Below are 20,325 nucleotides of genomic sequence, written 5' to 3'. Positions count from 1 at the left end.
ACAGAATCCTGGTGTTCAAGCCAACCGCGGGGGCTGAATTTGAACACCAGGACCAGAGAGGACCCATCCCAGCTTAGCAAGATGTATAAATCCAATCTGTGACTCACCCGGCCTCTGTGAAGCTCTGCCCAAGAGGTGCTCCCAAGGCCTCTGTGCCAAGGGCCCTTCGGCCAGCAGGGGTGGGGGTGGAGACCCAGTGCAGCGATGGGCCCCCCACCCGAGATCCGAAGTTCTACAACTGCTTGTTGTGCCTCGGTTCTAGAAGGCTGCCTCTGGAATGCCTGGGCCAGCCGGTCACTGTGGAAACTCCTCTGTCCAGAGCAACAAGGAACCCCTTGGACTGCCACTCCTTGTGCTTGGCCAGTGGCAGCACCCACCCACCCAGAAGATGAGAAAGGCACCGTGCTAAGAAGGACCCACACGCTGTGCTTGTCCCCCTTGCAGAGCTGATGTGTTTGTCTGAACTGTGCTTCTGCCGGCCTCTCCCCCAGCCCTGCGGCAGCCCCTCCTCCAGCAGCCCCCTCAGCCCGGCCGCCGGGCCATCCCCTCCTGGGCCAGTTCGGGGCCATGAAGAGCTTCTCGAAGCGCGAGGCCGACAGGAGGACGTTCTTGGAGCAGGTCCGGGAAAGCAAGGAGAATGGCTACCTCCTCTCTTCCAAAAAAATCGGGTCGGGGGCTTTCTCCAAAGTCTATCTGGGTTACGCCACCCAGGAGAAAATGATGCAGAACTACAAGCTGGCTTCAGACCTCAGGAATAAGCGGCACTCTATGGTGAGCCCCGGGAGGGGGAGGAGGAGGAGGCTCAAGGGAGTGGGAGGGGCTGGCCCAGATGAGGCTGCCCTCCTGCTTATGCCCCACTGCCATCTCTCCTGCCATTACCCGCTTTCTCTCAATAGTTGATGAAGGCAGATTTGATCTGGAGCTAGTTATGTAATATTTTAACATATAATGGAAAGAGAAGAGTAGGACAACGGGGAAGAAGGGGGGTGGACTCAGAAGTGGGGCGGGGGCACTGTTGGACCTCCCAAAGAACTCGGTTGGGACCGATCCTCCCGGAGGTCTCTCTGTGAGCCACTGACAGTCAACACAACTCAATGGCACCTGTTCAGTCTGATGGAAGTGTTTCCGGCCATTCAGTAAACGAAGGTGGTGCTGCTGCCCATCATTCTTGGTTAAAGCTCTCACTTCCTGCCCCTGCGGACTGGCTCTCCCTTCCCCTTCAAGATCCTCCTTCCAAAAGGCCTCCTTGAACCAAGTGCTTTCAGGACTAAGATCCTTGATCTCCAGATCCTTCTCCCAGCCCTTTGGCCAAGGTGGGCAATTAAGGTGGAATGGAAGGCCTCTTGAAGGGGGTGCGTGTCCACCACAGAAGAATTCTCACGTAAAGGATTCTAACGGGGTCCCCCAATTCTGTGGTGCTGGGAACTACCATTTCAAATTGAATTTCAGGTAGTCCTACGACTTCAGGAACCTGGCCAGAATACAATTTCATTTGGGTTACAGGTAACCCCTGCCTTATAACCATTCATTTAGTGACTGTCCAAAGTTACAACAGCATTGAGAAAGTGACTTATCTTTTTCACACTTACAACCATTGCCACATCCCCATGATTAAAATTCGGACACTTGGCAACTGACTCGTATTTATGACGGCTACAGTGTCCGGGGACACGTGATCCCTTTTTGTGATCTTGTGACAAGCAAAGTCAATAATGGGGAAGCCAGATTCACTTAACAATTACAATGATTCACTTAACAGCTGTGGCAAGAGAGGTTCTGAAGTGGGGTAAAATTCACATAACTGTCTCACTTAGCAAAGGAAATGTTGGGGTCAGTTGCAGTTGTGGGTTGAGGGCTGCCTGTACTCTTTCGCACAAGGGTAACTCACGGACCATAATTCTGCTTGGGGGGGCGGTTGGGGGGGCTGACATCATGCAGTTTGATCCCCAGAATTTTACTGAACTCTTGGGCAACTTTATAAAAAGGCAGGAGAAAGATTATCAATAACTGTTATGCACATCAGGTCTTGTTAAAAAAGGAAGCAATAGAAGTTACGAATTTTCATCTGCAGCTATTTTAGCCCTGGTGGACTTGATGCCCAGAATGGGAGGGGGGCTGCTTCTCGGCATGCAAAGCCCCCTCAGAGGCTGTGTTGGGCTTTCCCACCTGTCCTGCTGGGTCAAGAAGGAATCATTTTAGGCTTTGGCTGTAGTGAGGGCAGCAGAGGGAAAAATGCCCCAGAATGAACCGTCTGCTACTTGGAATTATTTTCTGTCATTGGCATGTGATGAGATGCTTTTCTGTAGATCTTTTCATCCAAATTGTTCTGCAGGGGGCATCAAAGAGTTTCAGTGGCCATTTCTGTTGCTTCTCTGAGCTCCCATCCCAGATTCTTTGAATAGAATAGAATTCTTTATTGGCCAAGTGTGATTGGACAGACAAGGAATTTGTCTTGGTGCATACGCTCTCGGTGTACACAAAAAGAAAAGATACATTGTCCCGTCCCTCTGGCCCTGACCTGACCTCAGCCTGCCTTCTCCCCGGGTTCATCATAATTTTATCTGTCCCGCTGATCGATGGTCCAGAGATTGATGGGTTGCCAGTTTATTTCCAGGTGCAATTCGAAGCACTGAGGTGGACATAGCACAAAGCCAGCGTGGATCGAATTTGGACCCCCAGAGAGTGCCTGCAGGGCAATGAGGGGCTTGGACACCATGAATGTCCCCTGCATGAATCCTGCCCAGGGAGCTTTTACCCAAGTTTAGGATGACCTGCTGCCCCACACACTGGTCACTGCAATAAGGTCGTGGTCATTTTTCATATAAGGATTATTGCTTCATATTTTTTGCTACTCGTAAGCTGCTTAGAATCAGATGACTGAAGTGGCATAAAAGCATTTAAAGTAAACGAATCTGTTACATCGCGTGGTGTTAGAAGTGGCTGATGATGTGATCACACAAGTCCACAATGGCTGGCGATGATCTGACTGGAACAGGAATGTCCCAGGTGGTTATGGATCAGGGGAGAGAGGCAGATTGGGGATCCTGCCCACCTGTGTCAATGGTGGTTCTTTCCAGATCCCCAGAGGCTGGAGTAGATCCATCCTGATCCCAGTGCACACAAAGGGAAGGAAAGGGTCAGTCAACTTCTGCCCTGGCATTTTGCAGGGAGTGAGAAGCAGGCGGGGAGCAGCTGCTCCAGGGAGATGGACGGACTGGCCCCACAGGGGAAAATCCTAGCAGAACCAGAGGGGAGCTGGCCTTGACTGCTCCGCTGATTCTTCATAATTTAAAACAGGGGTCTCCAAACTTGGCAACTTTAAGACCTGTGGACTTCAACTCCCAGGTCTTAAAATAGTCCAGCTGCCTTTTACACGCACATGTATGCTTCTTGTATGCAGCAGGGGAGATCGCTCTCTTACACCGGCCCCTTTGTGAATATCCTTTGGTTCAATCAGGGATGGCTTTTCCACCTTCTGTGCCAGAACGACTGTGCAAAAGCTGGAGGCCCATTGGAAGAGAGAGGCAGCCAGCAGCCTGCTCTGCTGGAGACCCTCCCACTACCTGGTGCGGCCACCTGAACTGCTGATGCTTATTAGCATAAGGGGTGTGTTTGTGTGTTCAACTGACAGATCAGGAACCTCTCCAGAAGGTGGTTAAATGGGCTGCTAGTGCCACAGCGGCTAAGCTTTTAAACTGCCTAAATATTTTGGTAATTCGTTTTACTGTTGAAACTGATCGCATTCCATGCTGATTATTTTAATTTGATCTCTTGTTTCTTCTCTTTTTCTGTTGCTCCAAATGCTTTGTTCTGGGGCCGCCGAAGCCAATGCGATGCTTCCACACCCTGGTTAGGAAGGTCCCGCAGGGTCGGTGGCGCAACGTTCCTCAGCCCTGAAGCTCCATGGCCAAGGACTCTTCCCAGCGCCCGCTTCACGCTCTGCTTCCTCTTCCCGCAGGTTGCTATAAAGATAATTTCAACAGCAGAGGCACCTGTGGAATACACCAAAAAGTTCCTTCCAAGAGAAATCTACTCCCTGAATGTTACTTACAAGCACCTAAATGTGGTGAGTCTCTGCAGGGGAACCCCCTACCCTGATGGGCCTCCTCTGAGTAAAGCACCCCAACACCACAAGTGCTCAAAAGTGTGTCTGAGAGCCCCCAACGGCAAAAGGGGGCAGCGTGTGCAACACAAGATGGGATCCAATTCGCAGCATTGTATGCGTATTTTCTGAAAAAGCCAGAAGGGAGCCTGGGTGTGTCAATACAGCCACCAAAGGCCTACAATAGTAGCTGGCTTTGATGGATCCCATAATGAGGCATCCCGAGCACCAACAGGCCTGTTGTCTGCTTGCTCGTGACAATCCTTCTTCACCCATTAACTGCAGAACAGGGACCAGAATGGCTGAGTGGCTCCCATAAACTGGAAGCCCAGGATCAGAGGCAAAATGCTCCCAGTTGCCCTCTGGGCCGCTTTACACTGCTCATTTGCCTCCAGGCAATATCCGGTTATACCAGACCTGGGCGTTTCACTGGCCCTGGGCCACATCCGGCCCCTTGGCTGTCCCCTTGGGATCCCTTTTATTTTGAAGGCAACAGCGATTTTTTTGCAATGTACCCATGTGAAGAGGCAGAGGCGTGCAGGCTATGCCTCTTCACAGCCCTCTTCCTTCAACCCGCCAACAGCAATCCACGTTTCTCATGTGGGAAAACTAATTGCCCGTCCAAGTTATGCCCACTGCACACGCGTGTCACATGATCTTTCAGCAATGTTCTCCCCCCAGCCCCTCCCACCACAGCTTCCCCTGAGATAGCCCTACATGGCATGGGCCCGGGGTACTTGCAGGACCACCTCCTACCAGCCTCCCACCGCCCAGCGCGGTCACATAGGACTGCCCTCCTCCGGGTGCCATCGGCCAGACAATGTCGGCTGGTGGCCCCCGGGATGAGGGCGTTCTCGGTGGCCGCACCGACCCTCTGGAATGAATTACCCACCGGGCTTTGGACGGCCCCCGACCTCCGCGCTTTCCGCACTGAACTGAAGACATGGCTTCTTCAGCAAATTCCCTGATCTGTTATGAGATTTTAGTTGCTGGGGTTTTTACATTTGGATGTTTTTAGTTTTATTTATTGTTATATGTCTTTTATTCTGTGAGCCACCCCGAGTCCTACGGGAGAAGGGCGGCATAGAAATCTAAGAAATAAATAAATAGTCCTGGTGCTGCTGGTCACCTAATCAGCAACGTTTTGCCAGGGAAAGTTGCTGTTCTGTCTTGGGCTCCAGCAGGCCATGAAATCCAGTAGGGGAAAAGGTTCCTCCAAGGCCAGAAGAACATCTTGTGCAGAAGCTGGAGAAGAGACGGATTCTCTTCCGTGATGGCTTCCTGGGTGCTCTGCCAGCAAGCAGTCACTGAAGAGAACACAACTCCTCTGTCCTTGTGTGAAGAAGTAACCTCCTCATTGGACTAGAAGCCCTCCAAGCTCCCTTTCCACCCTGTTACATTCTGCTGCTGCTGCCTGAACCGTGAACCCCCAAAGCAACAGGGATTCTGGTGAATCGGAGCATCAGGGCCACATCACTATGCCCCAGGAGGCCAGTGTGTGGAATGAGGGGAAGGCGGGGGCTCCCTGACTCCATGCTCAGTGAAAGCTCGGCTGTCTTGTAGATCCAGCTCTACGAGATGTATCGGAACAGCAAGCGCACCTACCTGGTGCTGGAGTTGGCCTCCCGGGGGGACCTCCTGGAGCACATCAACGCCACATCTGACCGGAGGGAGTACCCTGGCCTGGAGGAGGAGGAGGCACGCAGGCTTTTCCGACAGATTGTCAGTGCTGTTGCCCATTGTCACAATGTTGGCATTGTCCACAGGTGAGACGAGTAGGCGGGCAGAAGGAAGAGATGCATGGCAGAGTGAGGGAGACGCTGGTATGTGCCAGATGTTCTCTGGGCCCAGGAACCTCTCCAGATCAGCAGCAGGCGGTGGTCCGGACTGGTTGGCATCCTCTTGGGAACCATAGCTATGGGGGGAGGGGGGGCAGGCAGTGAACACAGTGAAAGAAGCAACCACAGGCAGCACAATTCTTGTTGCTCAGGGCTAAAATCTCGAGGACTCTTGAGAAGCCACAGAGGGGCAAGATCATTCTCTCCCTCTAATGAGGGAGCAGCAATCTGGTCCCAGCATATCAGCCCATGGCCTGGAAATCTCTATGCAAAAAACAAATCCCACATAAGGAGGAAGAGCATTGCGGAGCACAGCAATTCTCCAAATTGTTTCATGTAATGCCAGATATAGACAAATTTACAGATAAACGGGAACTTTATCAACTCTGACTGAGAGACAAACTCTGCATTAGTGGAAGATTCTAGTCTAGTATTTGTTGAATTATTTCTTGGAACCCACTATCAGAAATGTTTTAAAAAGCTCAGAAATTCAGGGCAGCTAGAAGGATCTCTTTATGCCAGAGAGGAGTTAAGTAGTCAAATTTGAATTGTTTTAAAAAGAATTCTGTGGTGAATCTGACTTCACAAAAGTAGAGTCAAGGGTTATGGATAAGTCTACAGGTAGCTCTCCTTTGCAACCACAGCTGAGCCCAAAATTTTGGTCGCAAGCCATTATGGTCATAAGCCAAGTCAACACGTAACCACTGGATTATATGATTATTTTTGCAATGGTCATGATGCAAGATTATTCAGTGGGCAGCATCCCATGGATTCCAGCACCTGAGAAGTTGCAGTGGGAAAGAAACCCCTTGGCCATATTTGAAGATGCCCGCTAGGCAGGGGTGACCCAAATCCTGGGCCAGACTGTCCCTTGTCCTGGCTGGAATAAGCAAGGGAAGAAGCATCCATGCTGGTCAACAAATGGGACTCTTCGTCTTCCCCCACAGAGATTTGAAGTGTGAGAACATTTTATTGGATGAACGTGGCTTCATTAAACTGACAGGTGAGTTTTCTTCCTGGGAGGGAGGAGAATGGGATGGCCTCATTCTGCCACCTGCAGAATAAGGGAGCAGGGTTACAGAACCGCACAGAGCAGCCCCAGGGGTCAACGTGGCACCCTCCCCAGGTGAGCCCAGAGGATCTGGGCTTCCTACATCAAGCTGTCTTTAAACGCAAGAGCGGCTCTTTCAGGCAAAGAGATCAGAGCCTGCAGCTTCTCCTTTCAGCAGGCTCTGATCTCCCACCTGGCCGTTTGCAAGGCAAGATCCAGGCCCAGAGGAAGTTAATTAGGCCATGAAGTGTTGTAGACTTGGGGAACGTAGAGGCACCCTAATCCTCCTCACCAGCCTAGCTTAACATCTCAAGACATCTCAGGACAGGACAGCAGCCTCCCAGTATCTGAGGGGTTGCCCCAAAGAGGAGGGGGGTCAGTCTATTCCCTAAAGCATCTGAAGGCAGAAGAAGCAGCAACAGAAGGAACTAATCAAGGAGAGAAGCAACCCAGAATTAAGGAGAAATTCCCTGACAGGAGAATTCCACCTCTGGTGGAACGCTTGCCACCAGAGGTTGTGGGGGATCCATCAACGGCTGTCCAATCTCTTCTTGAAAGCCTCCATCAAACCTCTCTCTCAAGAAGAGATTAGACAGCCATTTCTCCGGAAGTGGTCTAGGGTCTCCTGCTTGAGTAAGGGGTTGGACTAGAAGACCTCTAAGGTCCTTTCCAACTCTTGTTATTCTGTAATGCTGTTATTCTGAGTTTCGCCTAGGCCTCTCTTCCACTATTGTTTTATTGGTCTGCATCCTGCCAAGCACCATTGTTTCTCCTAGTCTGCTCCTCTTATACCGGGGAGGTGGGGGGTAGGGTGGGGGTGGGGTGGCTGGGCTCAGGGCCCAGTGGAGAAGCTGACGGCTCCCCCTCCTTGCAGATTTTGGCTTTGCCAACCGCTACTCCTTGAAGAATTCACTGATGAGCACCTTCTGTGGCTCTGTGGCCTACACCGCCCCCGAGATCCTCATGAGCAAGAAATACAATGGGGAGCTGGCTGACCTATGGAGCCTGTAAGCACAGCGGGGGTGGGGCCAAATGTGACTAGGGCCCAGGCTGACCCAGAGGCCCCTCCTGACCCTCTCCTCTCGCGCAGTGGGGTCATCCTCTACGCCATGGTGACAGGGAAGCTCCCCTTCAAGGAGCGCCAGCCACACAAGATGATCCACGTCATCAAGCAAGGCCTCGCCTTCCGGCAGCCGATCTCGCCAGGTACGAGGGGACGTCTCAGCCTCCCCGCCCCCAGGTGCTCAGCCGGAGGCAGGAGGGCTCTTCATCCCCATCTGCCCCGCTCACCCGAACGGGGAATGACACCATCTGGGCCCTCAACTTGTGCCTGCACACAACAGCGTTGGTAGAGGACAGTGTGCCTCCTGCTGGCTCTTCCCTCTGCTGCCAGAGGGTGGGCTTGGCTCAGACCCACAAATGTCCCCGGTCCTTGACAACCCCCATAAAACCAGGAGGAAGTGAACCCCAGGGACAGCAGCAGGGGAGAGGGGGAAGCTGGCCCTGAGACAGTGGGACAGGGCTCTGGTCTGCTGGGATCCTCTATAGCCCCAGAATTCAGTTCTGAGGAGGGGGCTGCAGGGCCAGAGGATCAGAGAGGCTGCCTGGCTCTGGCTGGTCCTGCCATGACTCCTGGTGGTCATTACATTTGGTGGGAGCAGGAAGATCCTACAGCAAGTGCTCTTCCCCAGCCCCCCCCCCCAGTCCCTCTCTCCCCCTCAGCCAGCTATCATTTAGCAACAGCTTCCTGGGGGGGACACACAGTGCAGGGCCCCACAGCAGAGAACCCCAGAGACATCTGACCACCTGGGGCTGGGGGTGGAGGGGGCTTGGCTTGGTCTGTGCTTTGGAGCAGGTTCTGCCTGTGGGGCGTCACAGCCGAGAGGCAAAAGGAACTGCAAGCAGCTGTGCTGGGGAGGCCCTGAATTCCAGTCCCCAAAGTGCCTGCCCAAAAGGCAGCTGGGCTTCCTTGGCTTTTCCTTTGAAAATGTTTTGCTTCTAAGGAAGGAAACCTTTTGGAAGGGAAAAAACCCAGAGAAAGTCCACTTGCCTTTTGGAAAACTGGGACCTGCATGGGGGAGAATCTCCATGCTCATCTAGCCCTGAATTCCAGGATTGGCAGGTGGGAAGGGGTGGCCAAGCTTGTCTTCTCCCTCCCTCTCTCCAGAATGCCAGAATCTCATCGAGGGCCTGTTGCAGCTGAAGCCAGCGGCCCGCCTGGGGTTGCAGCAGGTGGCCACGCACCGCTGGATGCTCCCGGCTACCTCGGCCATCTTCCACCGGGTGATGAGCTCCATGGGAGTCCATCCGGAGTGCTCCCTGGGCCAAGAAAAGCCGCAGACGGCACCAGGTACCGGAGAGGCGTCCGGAGGGTCTCGCGTCCCCTGGCCGGAGAGGCCTCCGTCGAGTGCCAGCCGGTGGCGGGGAAGGCCGGGCTCGGCAGCGGCCCCACCCCGTGACCGGGCGCCCCCTGCCCTCCGCCCCGTCTCGTTGCAGGCGAGGTCGGCGGCCCCTCGGCCCAGCTGCCGGACCTCGAGAGCCCCGCCAAGAGCCCGGCCGAGGGCCCGGCCAAGGAGAGCAAGGTCCTGCCGCCCGCGCGCGCCTCCTCGGCCGCGGGGGCCTTCCCGCCCCGGGCCAAGGCCGAGAAGAAGAGCCCGCCGGTCACGCCGGCCAACTGCGTGCTGCAGCTGCCCTCGCCGCGCAAGACGGAGCGCCCGCCGCGCCTCTCGCTCTACCGGCCCAGCCTGCTGACCAGCCTGCAGCCCTTCCACCACCTGCCCAACTTCCGCAAGCCCGGCTCGGGCTTCTCGGCCAGCGCCTACGTGACCAGCAAGCGGCTCGGGGAGAAGGCGCCCGCCCGCGCCGCCGGCCTGGGCAGCGCCTCGGCCAGCCTCTCCAAGCAAGTGCACTCCCTCTACAGCATGACGCCCTGCCCGTGAGGCGCCCCCGACGCCCGGCCCGCTCGCCGCGGCAGCCTCGCCCGCCCGGCCCGGGGCAGCGCTCGGCCCGACGCCGCCGGACCAGCCCATTAAAGCTTATTCAGAGTCGCCCCGGGCTGCTGCCTGCTGCGATGCGTGCGCCCTGCGGCGGCCCCGGACCTCAGAGGCGGCCGGCCAGGCCCCGGCGCCGCTCTCCGCCCGTCGGCACGCGCGCTTGTCCGCTCTTTCTGCATATACATCAGTGTACCGTTGCTTTGTGTGCGGCTGCTGCTGTCTGACGCCCGTTCTTCCTCCGCGGCCCCGACCACCCTGCGCTTGTCCACAGCGGCTGCTCCAGGCCCAGCCCCCCCCTCCGCCCCCCTAAAGCCGGCTTTGTCCAGTCCCTCAGCTGCTGCCCCCTCCCTGCTTTCTCAGAAGGGGCTTTCCCTCACTCCCCCCCCCACGGTTTGGGGGTCCCATCTAAGCTAGCCTGCCCCAAGCATGCACCCCCCCTTTAATTCAGGGCTTGTGAAACATAAGCATCCCTTCATGTGACCAAACCGACCCCATTCCCAACTATCCCTCCACAACCGCTTACGGAAGTTGTGCCTGGCCTTCTGTCTCCCCAGCTGCCACATACCCGTCCCTTGCCAGCCCACAGTACCCACCCAGGCCCTCTGGGATGGGGAAGGCAAGTCTCCAGCAGGAGGCCAATAGCAGAGGGGGGTCTTGGCTGGCTGGATTCCTGCCCTGAAAGCAGTTGGGACCTCTGCTCCCTGTCCCTTTTTGCCCTGTACCGTTTCAATGGGAATCAGCAGTACTGCCCCTTCAGAGTAGCAGAGGGGCTGCCTCCTCCCCCACAAGTAGAGCTGGCAGCCAGGAGACCCCCTTTCCCCTGCAGATGAGAGAAAGTGCCCACCTGTGTGCCTACAACATGGCACCAGGGACAAGGAGCACTTGTCAGCCAGTCAGAGGCACCTGGGGCAGCTTCCCACTTCCCTGAGCGAGGCAGGAGGGCAGGGCCAGGAAGAGAAGTGCACCACAGCCTTTATTGAGAGGAGCTCCAGCCCCCCTTCATTCCCTTCTTCCTGGGGCTGGAGGGATGCCAGTTCTCTCGCTTTCCCAGACTGCAGAGAAACGGCCTTCAGTCAGTAGGCAGTGCCAAGGGGCGCCTTTGGCAACAAAGGAGGTGCCAGGATTTTGGTGCCCAAATGCCAGGACCAGCGACAAAGTTCTTTCTCCACCAGTGGAGAGGGGGGGCTCCTTCCACTTTCATGCAATTCTTTCCAGCAAGACCTCCTCCTCCTCCTCCTGGTCCAGGTGCTGCAGCTGCTGCTCCACCTCTGTGGGGATCTTCACCTCCAGCAGGTTTTCCATCCCAGCCTCCGGCTCATCGCCAATCAGGACCTGCTCAGGACAAACCGGCCAAGGCCTCAAACTCCCCGCCCCCTCTTCATAAGGGGAGGGTCCAGAGGCCCACTTGACTCCCCACTCACCTGGATTATCTTTTCGCAGGCAGCGCGGACCCCATGGTCCCCTTCCCACTTATGCAACTCTCGCAGGACAAAGTAGGTGCCTTTCTCTCGCACCAGGAGCCGCCCCGGTTTGGTGGCTGTGAGCTGTCAAAGAGAGGGGGGGTGGGGGTGACTGGCTGCGGGGCCTCTAACAGGGAAGCCGCCATTGGACTGGGGTGTTGCATTTGTGGGAGGGTCAAAAGAGGACTTTCTTGGGGGCAGAAAACCTCTGGCTCTCTTGCCCAAAGCCAGAAAGGGAATACAGCAGCCTGGCTCCATGGAGCAGGCTCTTGGGGGTGGGGGTAGAGACCCAGCCTGGGTCTTCCAAGCCTCCCCTTCAAACCCCACAGCACAGCTGATGCAAGGAAGCCAGCCAGGAGGCCAAGGATGCCTCTTTTCCTGCAGAGGGACACACTGGGGGGAGACTTGATTCATAGAGATTTGTGGGGAAGGGATGGGAAGACCCTTGAGATCTTGGGAATCTGAGTGAGCCCCATGGCCCAGAGGAAGCTGCTTCCAGGGCACACTTGGCAGTTTCCTGGGCACAGAGCAGCAGCCCCCAAGTACCCTCCCCGCACCTGACCAGCCCACCTACCAGCAGGAGGGTCTCCAGGAGCATCTTGCGAATGTCAGCTTCCGGCTCTCGCTGCTTCTCGGCTGGCAAGTACTGCAGATCCAGGGGTAGCTCTGGGTGGTTCAGGAGGGGAAGGGTCAACGAAGGGGGCGGGGCAGGGCAGCCCCCAAGTGTCTCTATCCCCCCCCCCGCCCGGAAAAGGCACCCACTTTCCATCTCGTCCTCCGGGAACTCCTCGGGGCCGGCCAAGGGGAGGAGAAGGAAGGGCAGGACGTCCACTTGCTCGCTCAGCAGCCACTCGTGGTGCCCTGAAAAGCAGACAGCCGTGACGAGGCGGCGCCGGCGCTCCCCGCCCAGAGCCCGAGCGAGGCCGGCGGCACTCACGGTGGTCGAAGCAGCAGTTCCGCAGCGTCCCGGCCACGCCGCGCCGCCGAAGCGCCGAGCCCGCGTCGTGCAGGAAGGGCAGCAGCCTCTGCAACGCGCCCCTGCGGGAAGAGCCGCTCAGCCGCCGCGCCTCGCCTCTGCGGAGCCCCCCCCCCGGCCCGGCCCGGCGCGGCGCTTACCCGGAGCGGCGGAGCAGGGCGTCCCGGGCCTCCGGGAGCCGGCTGAGGTTGGCCAGCAGCGAGCCCAGGTGGTGCCAGGGGGCGCCGGGCCGGGGGTCGTGGGCGCAGAAGGCCTCCAGCAGCGGCGCCAGCCCCCCCTCGCCCCGCCGCAGCTCCGCCAGCAGCTCCCGGCACGGGGCCTCCTCCCGCGACCAGTTGGCCAGGAGCGCGCAGGCCGGCGCGGCCAGGGGGAAGGCGGGCTGGAGCAGGCGGCGCAGCAGGCCCGGCAGCCCCGCCCGCAGCGCCCCGGCCGCCCCCGGCTCCGCCGCCAGGTTGAGCAGCGCGTGGAAGGCGGCCTCGGCCAGCGCCGCGCTCGGGTCGCCGCTCAGCGCCAGCAGCGCCTCCACGAAGGCCGGGCGGGCGAGGAGGAGGCGGCGGCCCTCGGCGGACCCCGTCAGCCCCAGCACCAGCTCCACGGCGCCGCCCCTCACGTCCCCGCGGGCCTCCGGGCGCAGGAAGGCCAGCAGCTCCCGCGCCTCCCGCTCCTCCATGCTGGGCCGCCGCTTCCGCGATCCGCCCGCCCGCCCATCCGCGCCCGGGCCCGGAGGCCTCCTCAGCCAATCGGAAGCGGCCTCCTGGAGCATCGCCTCCCGGGAGTTGAAGTCCGGCTGCCTCCCCGGCGGGAGTCCCGCGGAGCCTCGTCCCGGCCGCTTTCCCGGGCGGGCCCCCGATGGGGCTCTTCGACCGATGCCCAGAGAGGAGTCCGGGGAAAGGGCGAGGCTCCCCAGGAATCGGAGGGGAGGGGGCGGGACCGACCCTCAAGGGGACCCCCCCCCGTTTGGAGTCACAAGGTCGGGATTAACGGCCCTTTTTTCTCTCCGCCTCAGTTGGGCCATTGGCCGTAGAACCCTCCCCCCCTCTCCCATCTCCCCCTCAGGCCAAGGCAGGGGGTTGGCTTTATCCATCGTCCTCCTGCATCGCCCACCTCACCAGGAGAGAAGGTGGTTGAAGAAGAACCACCACCACCTTTCCTGTCACTGCACAATGAGACTCACCCCCTCAACACAACACAACTCAGTGAAGACAGAAAACCCCTAACTCAATACATCGTATTAACAAACACCCAGGCCTATTGCACCAGTGTGAACATGTTACACGCTGTGCCGGCCCTGCGAGTCCATCATACTATGTAGAAGTCTGACAGCCGACGGATAAAAACTCTTTTTCAGCCTGTTTGCGTGGCTGGCTATGCTTCTAGGTCTCCTTCCCGATGGTGGTAGCAGTTTGAGCGCGTCTGCCTGGCACCTCCTCCCCCAACCTCCCTGCCTGCCCAGCCAACACTTCATTGGCCATTGGTTCAAGTCAAGGCCTGGCCTTATTCTGGAAACTCATGAAGTTTTGGCTTCCGTTCATTCATTCCATTCACATTATCAAATGTGATATACGTCCATTATATGAAAACTGAATAAAATGCCCTTTGAGAAAACTTCCATGGGAAGCATAACTGGTCCCAAGTGGCACCAGGAGGGAGAATCAGGCGGGAACTGATGACCCAGCAAACCACCCTGGCCTGGGGGGGGGGGTTGAAGATCACCAGGTGGGCTATCACCTTTCCAACTGTCCTCTTGTTATTTCCAGGGTCTGCCTCTGTACCCTCTGGTTCTGCTTTTGCTCAGGATTGCCCACCCCAGCCGCCACTGTTGTTGTTTGCATGCTTTTATGCAAATTAATTAACATAAACATAGCTAGGGCGCATCTTCACAGCTATTTGTCTGCTGCAGGCGAATCAGGATTTGCCCAAACAGAATCCAGGACTGAGTATCATTCCCTGAAACCTTAGTTGGCATCACTCCCGAACCACTGATTCAGTTCACAACGCACCAATTACTGATCCCAATATGTTATGCGAATCCATTAGGGGTGAAATTCACTTACCTTCCCAACTGCTTTGCAAATGTGCACATGCGCAGCTGAAAATCATCGCAAAAAAGGGACTTCATGACGTCCACGGAGGTGACCGTATTGCGCGATCCGGATAGAACCGGCTAAATTTCACCCCTGGTATCTATTCAGTACAGTACCTTGTTCATAAAGTAGTCTTATAATCCAGGGAGTTGTTTTATTATTCTATTATTTATACCATTTATAGGTTTACAGTCCTTCTCTTTACTATTATTTTTAGAAACAACGTTGTAGTTTTTTTTTAATAGAATTGTACCCTAATAAAGATGAATACTGAAACAACTACCACAGCTATCAGAACAAAATAGCAAGAGCTACTGAAGAAATCCACTGTAGGCCAATGAATACTGGAAGCCCACCAGCAGAGGAAAAACCTTCCCCAATTGCTTACAGGGAAAAAATGATTTCTACTTGTCTTGTCTTGTCTTGCGCAGAAGAACTTTCCCCTCCTTTCAACTGTAAATACCATCACCATAATCTGGATTAGTGTTTCTCAACCACGGCAGTTTAAGATACGTGGTCAACTTGAAGGTGGGGACTTCAATGCATGCTGGCTGGGGAATTCTGGGAATTGGAAGCTCACTTATATTTAACTTATCTTCAAAATACACAGAACTGTAGAGAATCCAATGGAATGGACAATTCGCAGAACGTTGCCCAGCAGTGTTAAGCGTTTCCTCTCCTCCTTCAGCAGCTGTGGACAGGAGACAGGGCTGTGGCTTCAAAGCCCACTTCCCTTGCTTGTAACCATTGGCAGGTGACCCCCCCAATGCCATCCGTCTCTAGCTCTCCCCAGTTAAGCTCCCAGTGATGGGGATCGTCCCCCTACTTTTGCCCAGGAGAAGCACTGGATGCTCCTAGGAAGTCAGGGAGCCCTTGAAGAGCTGCATTTCAAGGCCAAAGCTCCAAAGAGAAAGGAGGAGGAGAGGAAGGAAGGCCGTTCTGCACAGAAATAGGTTTTTGGCAGCCAGAACACCACATGAGGGGAGGGGGCTCCGACCCTTCCCCTGGCTTGAGCGGTGCCTGTCTGTGTGCAGAGGTGGAAGAGCTACATCTCAAAGCAAACGGGAGAGCCGGGTCTTCTGGGGTGGGAGATTCGCCTCTTCTTCCTTCACGGTGACGCTTGGAGGCTTCCTGCATCCTCCCTGGCTGGCTCCGACCCAGAGACCTGCTGTGGTTAGGAAAAGGGATTAGGCCTCCTGCCTGCCAAAAGCTGAAGACTTGCAGGTTGCCTGTTCCAGAACAAAGAGCTTCTCTGTCCTGCCTCCCTCTCTCCTCCATAAACAGAACGGGATGGACCTGGAACGCAGAGCTGGCCCTGGTGAAACCCCAAATGCCAGAGGAGCCTTTCCTGCCCAGCCTCCTTGTCCACAGCCAGGGAGGCCAAGCCTGCGGTCACCCACATCTCTGCACTCTGGAGAACACCAGATGGGTCCTTCTCTTGTGGCGAGGAAGAAGAGTGGCTGATTCCCCAAAGGCAGCTGCTCGGCGCGGGATTCAGGGCTAGGAAGAGCTAATAGCTGCTCAAAAGCTATTGTACCTGCAGAACAGGGCACTGCCAGTGGCTCACCGTCAGGGTTCTCAGCCATCTGAAAACGAAAGTTCAGCAGCTGAGTTTGAAGAACCAAGAGGGCACCCAACCCTACCCTTCCAGTCAGAGTTCCTCTGCTGCGCCTGGCTGCTTCCTGCCGTTGGGCCTCTCCACCCTCACCCTGCTGGCTGGACTCTCCCAACAGCTGCTGCCCTGATACCAGGGGTGAAATGCTCCCAGTTTGGACCGGATTGCCTGATCCGGTAGCAATGGCGGCGGGTGGTTCGGAGAACCGTTAGCAAAAATCCCTGCGCCCCCCTCCCACCATGCCCAGCTGAGCCACACGATCACCAGAGGCTTTTTTTTTACTTTTTAAAAGCATTTTTTCTACAACTTCTTCTGCCGAAAAAAATGCTTTTAAAAGTAAAAAAAAAAGCCTCTGATGATCACGCGGCTCAGCTGGGATGTCAAGACTTTTCAAAGCATTTTTTAACCGCCTCTTCCGCTGAAGAAGTTGCAGAAAAAAATGCTTTAAAAGCCTCTCTGACGATCCCAGCTGTGTTGCCTGATCGGCAGAGGCTTTTCAAAGCATTTTTTTGCATTTGCAGAAAAAATGCTTTGAAAAGTTAAAAAAAAAAAAGTTGGCCACGCCCACCGTCACATTACCCCCCCACACGAAGCCACGCCCACAAAACCGGTAGTAACAAATTTTACATTTCACCCCTGCCTGATATCCACCCCATCTCGGCCACCCATCACTCCCAAAGGCAGACTCTGATGGCCGAACTGGCTCTTTGAATTGGTGTCAGCCTTTGGCCATCCTGGCTGGCTGGCTTGCCAGGCAAATGCCACCTGGTGCTAGCTGGCCCCAGCAACCAGAGGCATTTTCCTTGGGGGTTTCAGCAGTCTTCCCCCAGTGCACCCCCCGCTCCCCCAGCCAGCCAGCCAGCCAGCCAGCCAGCCAGCCTCCTGTTGAAGGCCAGTCTCACAATCTAGGAAGAAGGGAGCGGAGGAGATCTAGATGGGTGGGAGACCAGCGAAAGGGATGCCAAACTCTAGCTGTCCCCCCTCCCCCCCATTTATCTGCTGTGCTTTTACAGAAGTGAATCATCAAACTGAAGAGTTTCTCCCAACTACAGCTGAGACCATTCTCCAACACTCCCTGCACATCATTTTCTACTAGTCTTCCCACCTGTTTTACTCTCGAAGGAGAGATCGGTGTGGCCTTCGTTATTCCTCAGCTCATGTTCATCTTAGCCACAAGTGTGTTCTTGGTGCCTCATCTCCTCACCGCTATGAACAGCATCAAGATGGATGCTAGCAGGAGGGACATGAAGCAACCAAGGAGAGGGTCCCTTTCCTTCAAGGGGATGCAGAAAGGAAAGCCAAGCAGCCCCTTTTTTCTGAAGTGGACTCCCCCCACACCGGGCTGACCCAGGGCTCGGGGAGCCTGCATCTTTTCCAGTGTGGCTTTTGGGGCTACCATGAATACTTACCGGGCACGGAGGGCTGTCTGGACGGAAGGCTCCTTCTGGGCTGCAGCTCCCCAGGAGGGCTGCGGAAGAGGTCGTGGGCTTCATTTCTGCACTCTGGCTGCACCTGGAGAAGGGCAGAAGGGAGCAGGGGTAGCCAGGCCAGGCCCTGCCAACTCTGCCCAGCTCCCACTGATACTTGAACCTGTTTCGCCCCTAGGATAACCTAATCCCGACTCCCTCCTTTGCCATCTTGTGTTCATGCTTTTATCTGCTCTGTTGTTTTATAATTGATCATTTTAATGTCTTTTAATGTTTTTATGTTGTAAGCTGCTCTTGAATACAAGATGGGCAGCAAATAAATTTTCTAATAAATAACTAATAAATACTCCTGCCTTCTGTTCTCTGTGGCTAATTTTGGCTAAAAAAACCAGCTTGGGGTCTCTGATCAAAGGCAGAGCAGGCGGGGGCCAAGACCTGCTTTGGAGAATAGGTTGAGCCCCTCTTCTTTGGGACAGCCCCTCAAATACTGGAAGACTGCTATCATGTCACCCCTAGTCCTTCTTTTCACTCAATTAGCCAAACCCAAATTGTGCAACTGTTCCTTCACATGTTTTAGTCTCCAGGCCTTCAATCATCTTAGTTGCTCTTCTCCACACTTTTTCCAAAGTTTTAACGTATTTTTTGAAATATGGTGACCAAATCTGGATGCAGTATTTCAAGTGTGGCCTTACTAAGGATTTATAAAAGTGGTAGTTTTATACAGTTTGAAGGAGTCTGGAAAGCTGCTGCCGCTGAGAGAGGCAAACAAGGGGGGAACCTTTGGCCACAGGTGTTGCCCCCCCTCCCCCGCCACATACCCCAGCTGAACATGGATGTTAACCCACCCATGAGCCTCCTCCATGGTCGGGGAGCATCTTCTCACTGAAACTGTCCTAGAATCGGGGCCTGGCCTGTGGGCTCCAGCCTTTAGGGGAAGACCAAACCTATTCCAAATTCAGCCCAAAATACAAAAACTTACGGCAGCCAAGGGTAGCTGGCAGGCCCCAGGGGCTGAAGCTTGGCCTTCTTCTCCAACTGTGGCAGGACCGCTTCCCCTGCTCTCTTTTTGCCATAGGGGCGCCAGGGAAGAAGAGAGGGGTGCGGCTGCTGTCCAGCACCAATGGCTATGATGGGCTCAGGAGCAGAAGGCACTTGGGATTCAGGTGGCTCAGCACTTTCCGGGCTCTGCTGGGAGGGAAAATGGAGACCAAACCATGAATTGTTAGCAGGTGCTGGCCTAAAAATCAGGAGATGAGAGTTCTAGTCCTGCCCTAGGCGTGAAACCGTGTGAAATCAACTCACAGGGTTGTTGTTCTAGGGAAAATAGGAGGAGGAAGGTGTGTTAGATAGGGTTGCTGTCCTAAATTATCTGAAAAAAATAATAAAGGCGGGATAAAATCTAATAAAAATAATCCAGCAATAACAAAGGCTGCAAGATGGAGAAGCATTTGAATTGTGAAATACGGATGGTGTCTGCCTTCCTGCACACAGCGTGCCGGGGCACAGCTAGAGCTGGGGGGGGGCGCGGGTTCACCCAATGTATGATGCAGAGACTGCCACCCCCCCAGCAGTTTTTCTCCCTAATTTCCACAGCAACTGATAGCAAAACCTGAGCCAAATTTAATTTAATTTAATTTAATTAATTCAATTTATATGCCGCCCCTCTCCGAAGACTCAGGGCGGCTCACAATACATTTTAAAAAATCATTATAAAAAAACATTTAAAAATTAAAAACATTAAAAACATTAAAAACTCATTCACTATTTAATCTATTTTAAATTTCTGTATTTATGTGTTTTATCTTGTGGCTGTTCACCGCCCTGAGTCCTTCGGGAGAAGGGCGGTATAGAAATTTAATAAAATAAAATAAATAAATAAATTCACGCCATTCATGGCCGGATCTTGCCGGATCGCAAGAGCGAGATCAACGGCCCCAGGCCTGCCAGAAAAGCCAGGTCTTCACCGCTTTTCGGAAGGCCAAAGGGTGGGGATGGTCCGGACCTCAGGAGGTAACTGGTTCCAGAGAGCTGGGGCTGCCACAGAGAAGGCCCTCCCCTGCGGGCCCGCCAGCCGGCATTGTTTAGCTGACGGGACCCGGAGGAGACCAACTCTGTGGGATCTTACCGGTCACTGGGAGCTATGCGGCAGAAGGCGGTCTCGAAGATAGCCTGGCCCTGAGCCATGTAGGGCTTTAAAGGTAATAACCAACACCTTGAATTGTGACCGGAGACCAATAGGGAGCCAGTGCAGCTTGTGGAGAATTGGTGTAATGTGGGAGTACCTAGGTGCAGTAGCCCAGTGCAGTTTGGAAGGAGATTCTGCCAGTCCCGGGACTGATTTCGTTGTCACGGCTGCTGAAAACTCCGATGGCCCCTGCTGGCGTCTTCCCAAAACTTCCTGCTCCTCCCCTCGAATCCCAATGCAAGGCCTGACTTACCTCAATGGCCGTGAGGCGGGGAAGAGAGAGTGCTCCGACTCGGACATCCATGGATGTGGCCGGAAAGCTGATGCAATCCCCACTTCCCGGCGGTTTGGCCTCTGTTCCAGGAGGCTGCTCCTCTGGCTGCGGGGCCGTGGGAAGCACGTAATCCACGCCCGAGCGCTGGCAAATCTTGTCCACTTTAGCACAGAGATGCTGAAGTTCTGGAAAAGGGCAGCATAAAAACCAGTAATTACCTCTCCGGGCTGCAACGTCCCAGGATGAGAATCAAGAATTGGTACTAGGTGCATGATGGCATTTGGCAATTTTCCCTTAAGAGAACTGGCAAAGGGTGGTCA

General features: G+C 55.1%; 3 protein-coding genes across 5 annotated transcripts in view; 1 reads left to right on the top strand and 2 right to left on the bottom strand.

Moving 5' to 3' along the window:
* Window positions 1-567: 567 nt before the first annotated feature.
* LOC139314528 (testis-specific serine/threonine-protein kinase 5-like) lies at window positions 568-9,930 on the top strand. Its single transcript, XM_070940201.1, has 8 exons — window positions 568-771; window positions 3,959-4,066; window positions 5,666-5,868; window positions 6,888-6,943; window positions 7,866-7,998; window positions 8,082-8,197; window positions 9,159-9,341; window positions 9,488-9,930. Exons 1-8 carry the CDS (start codon window positions 568-570, stop codon window positions 9,928-9,930), a joined length of 1,446 nt encoding a protein of 481 aa, XP_070796302.1.
* Window positions 9,931-10,939: 1,009 nt separating this feature from the next.
* On the bottom strand, window positions 10,940-13,238 carry HGH1 (HGH1 homolog). Its single transcript, XM_070940207.1, has 6 exons — window positions 12,561-13,238; window positions 12,382-12,482; window positions 12,207-12,305; window positions 12,019-12,110; window positions 11,406-11,528; window positions 10,940-11,316 (listed from the first exon to the last, which is right to left on the bottom strand). Exons 1-6 carry the CDS (start codon window positions 13,181-13,183, stop codon window positions 11,182-11,184), a joined length of 1,173 nt encoding a protein of 390 aa, XP_070796308.1. The 5' UTR covers window positions 13,184-13,238; the 3' UTR covers window positions 10,940-11,181.
* A 1,406-nt stretch (window positions 13,239-14,644) lies between these two features.
* Window positions 14,645-20,325, bottom strand: part of NUGGC (nuclear GTPase, germinal center associated) — a 30,674-nt gene continuing 24,993 nt past the window's right edge. The window contains exons 17-21 of one of the 3 annotated variants that reach the window (XM_070940177.1): window positions 19,985-20,190; window positions 18,526-18,734; window positions 17,529-17,631; window positions 16,042-16,090; window positions 14,645-15,672 (exon numbers count right to left, since the gene is read on the bottom strand). In XM_070940177.1, coding sequence (XP_070796278.1) covers window positions 15,557-15,672; window positions 16,042-16,090; window positions 17,529-17,631; window positions 18,526-18,734; window positions 19,985-20,190 — 683 coding nt within the window. In that variant the 3' untranslated portion in view covers window positions 14,645-15,556. The remainder of the gene's footprint in view (window positions 15,673-16,041; window positions 16,091-17,528; window positions 17,632-18,525; window positions 18,735-19,984; window positions 20,191-20,325) is intronic. The other 2 variants (XM_070940178.1, XM_070940179.1) reach the window with 2 other exon arrangements.

The sequence above is a fragment of the Pituophis catenifer genome, unplaced genomic scaffold (assembly GCF_029215685.1).
Source record: "Pituophis catenifer annectens isolate HBS135680 unplaced genomic scaffold, rPitCat1.0.hap2 SCAF_3, whole genome shotgun sequence".
In the NCBI taxonomy this organism is placed as follows: Eukaryota; Metazoa; Chordata; class Lepidosauria; order Squamata; family Colubridae; genus Pituophis; species Pituophis catenifer.
This window is presented reverse-complemented; position numbering and strand designations above follow the sequence as displayed.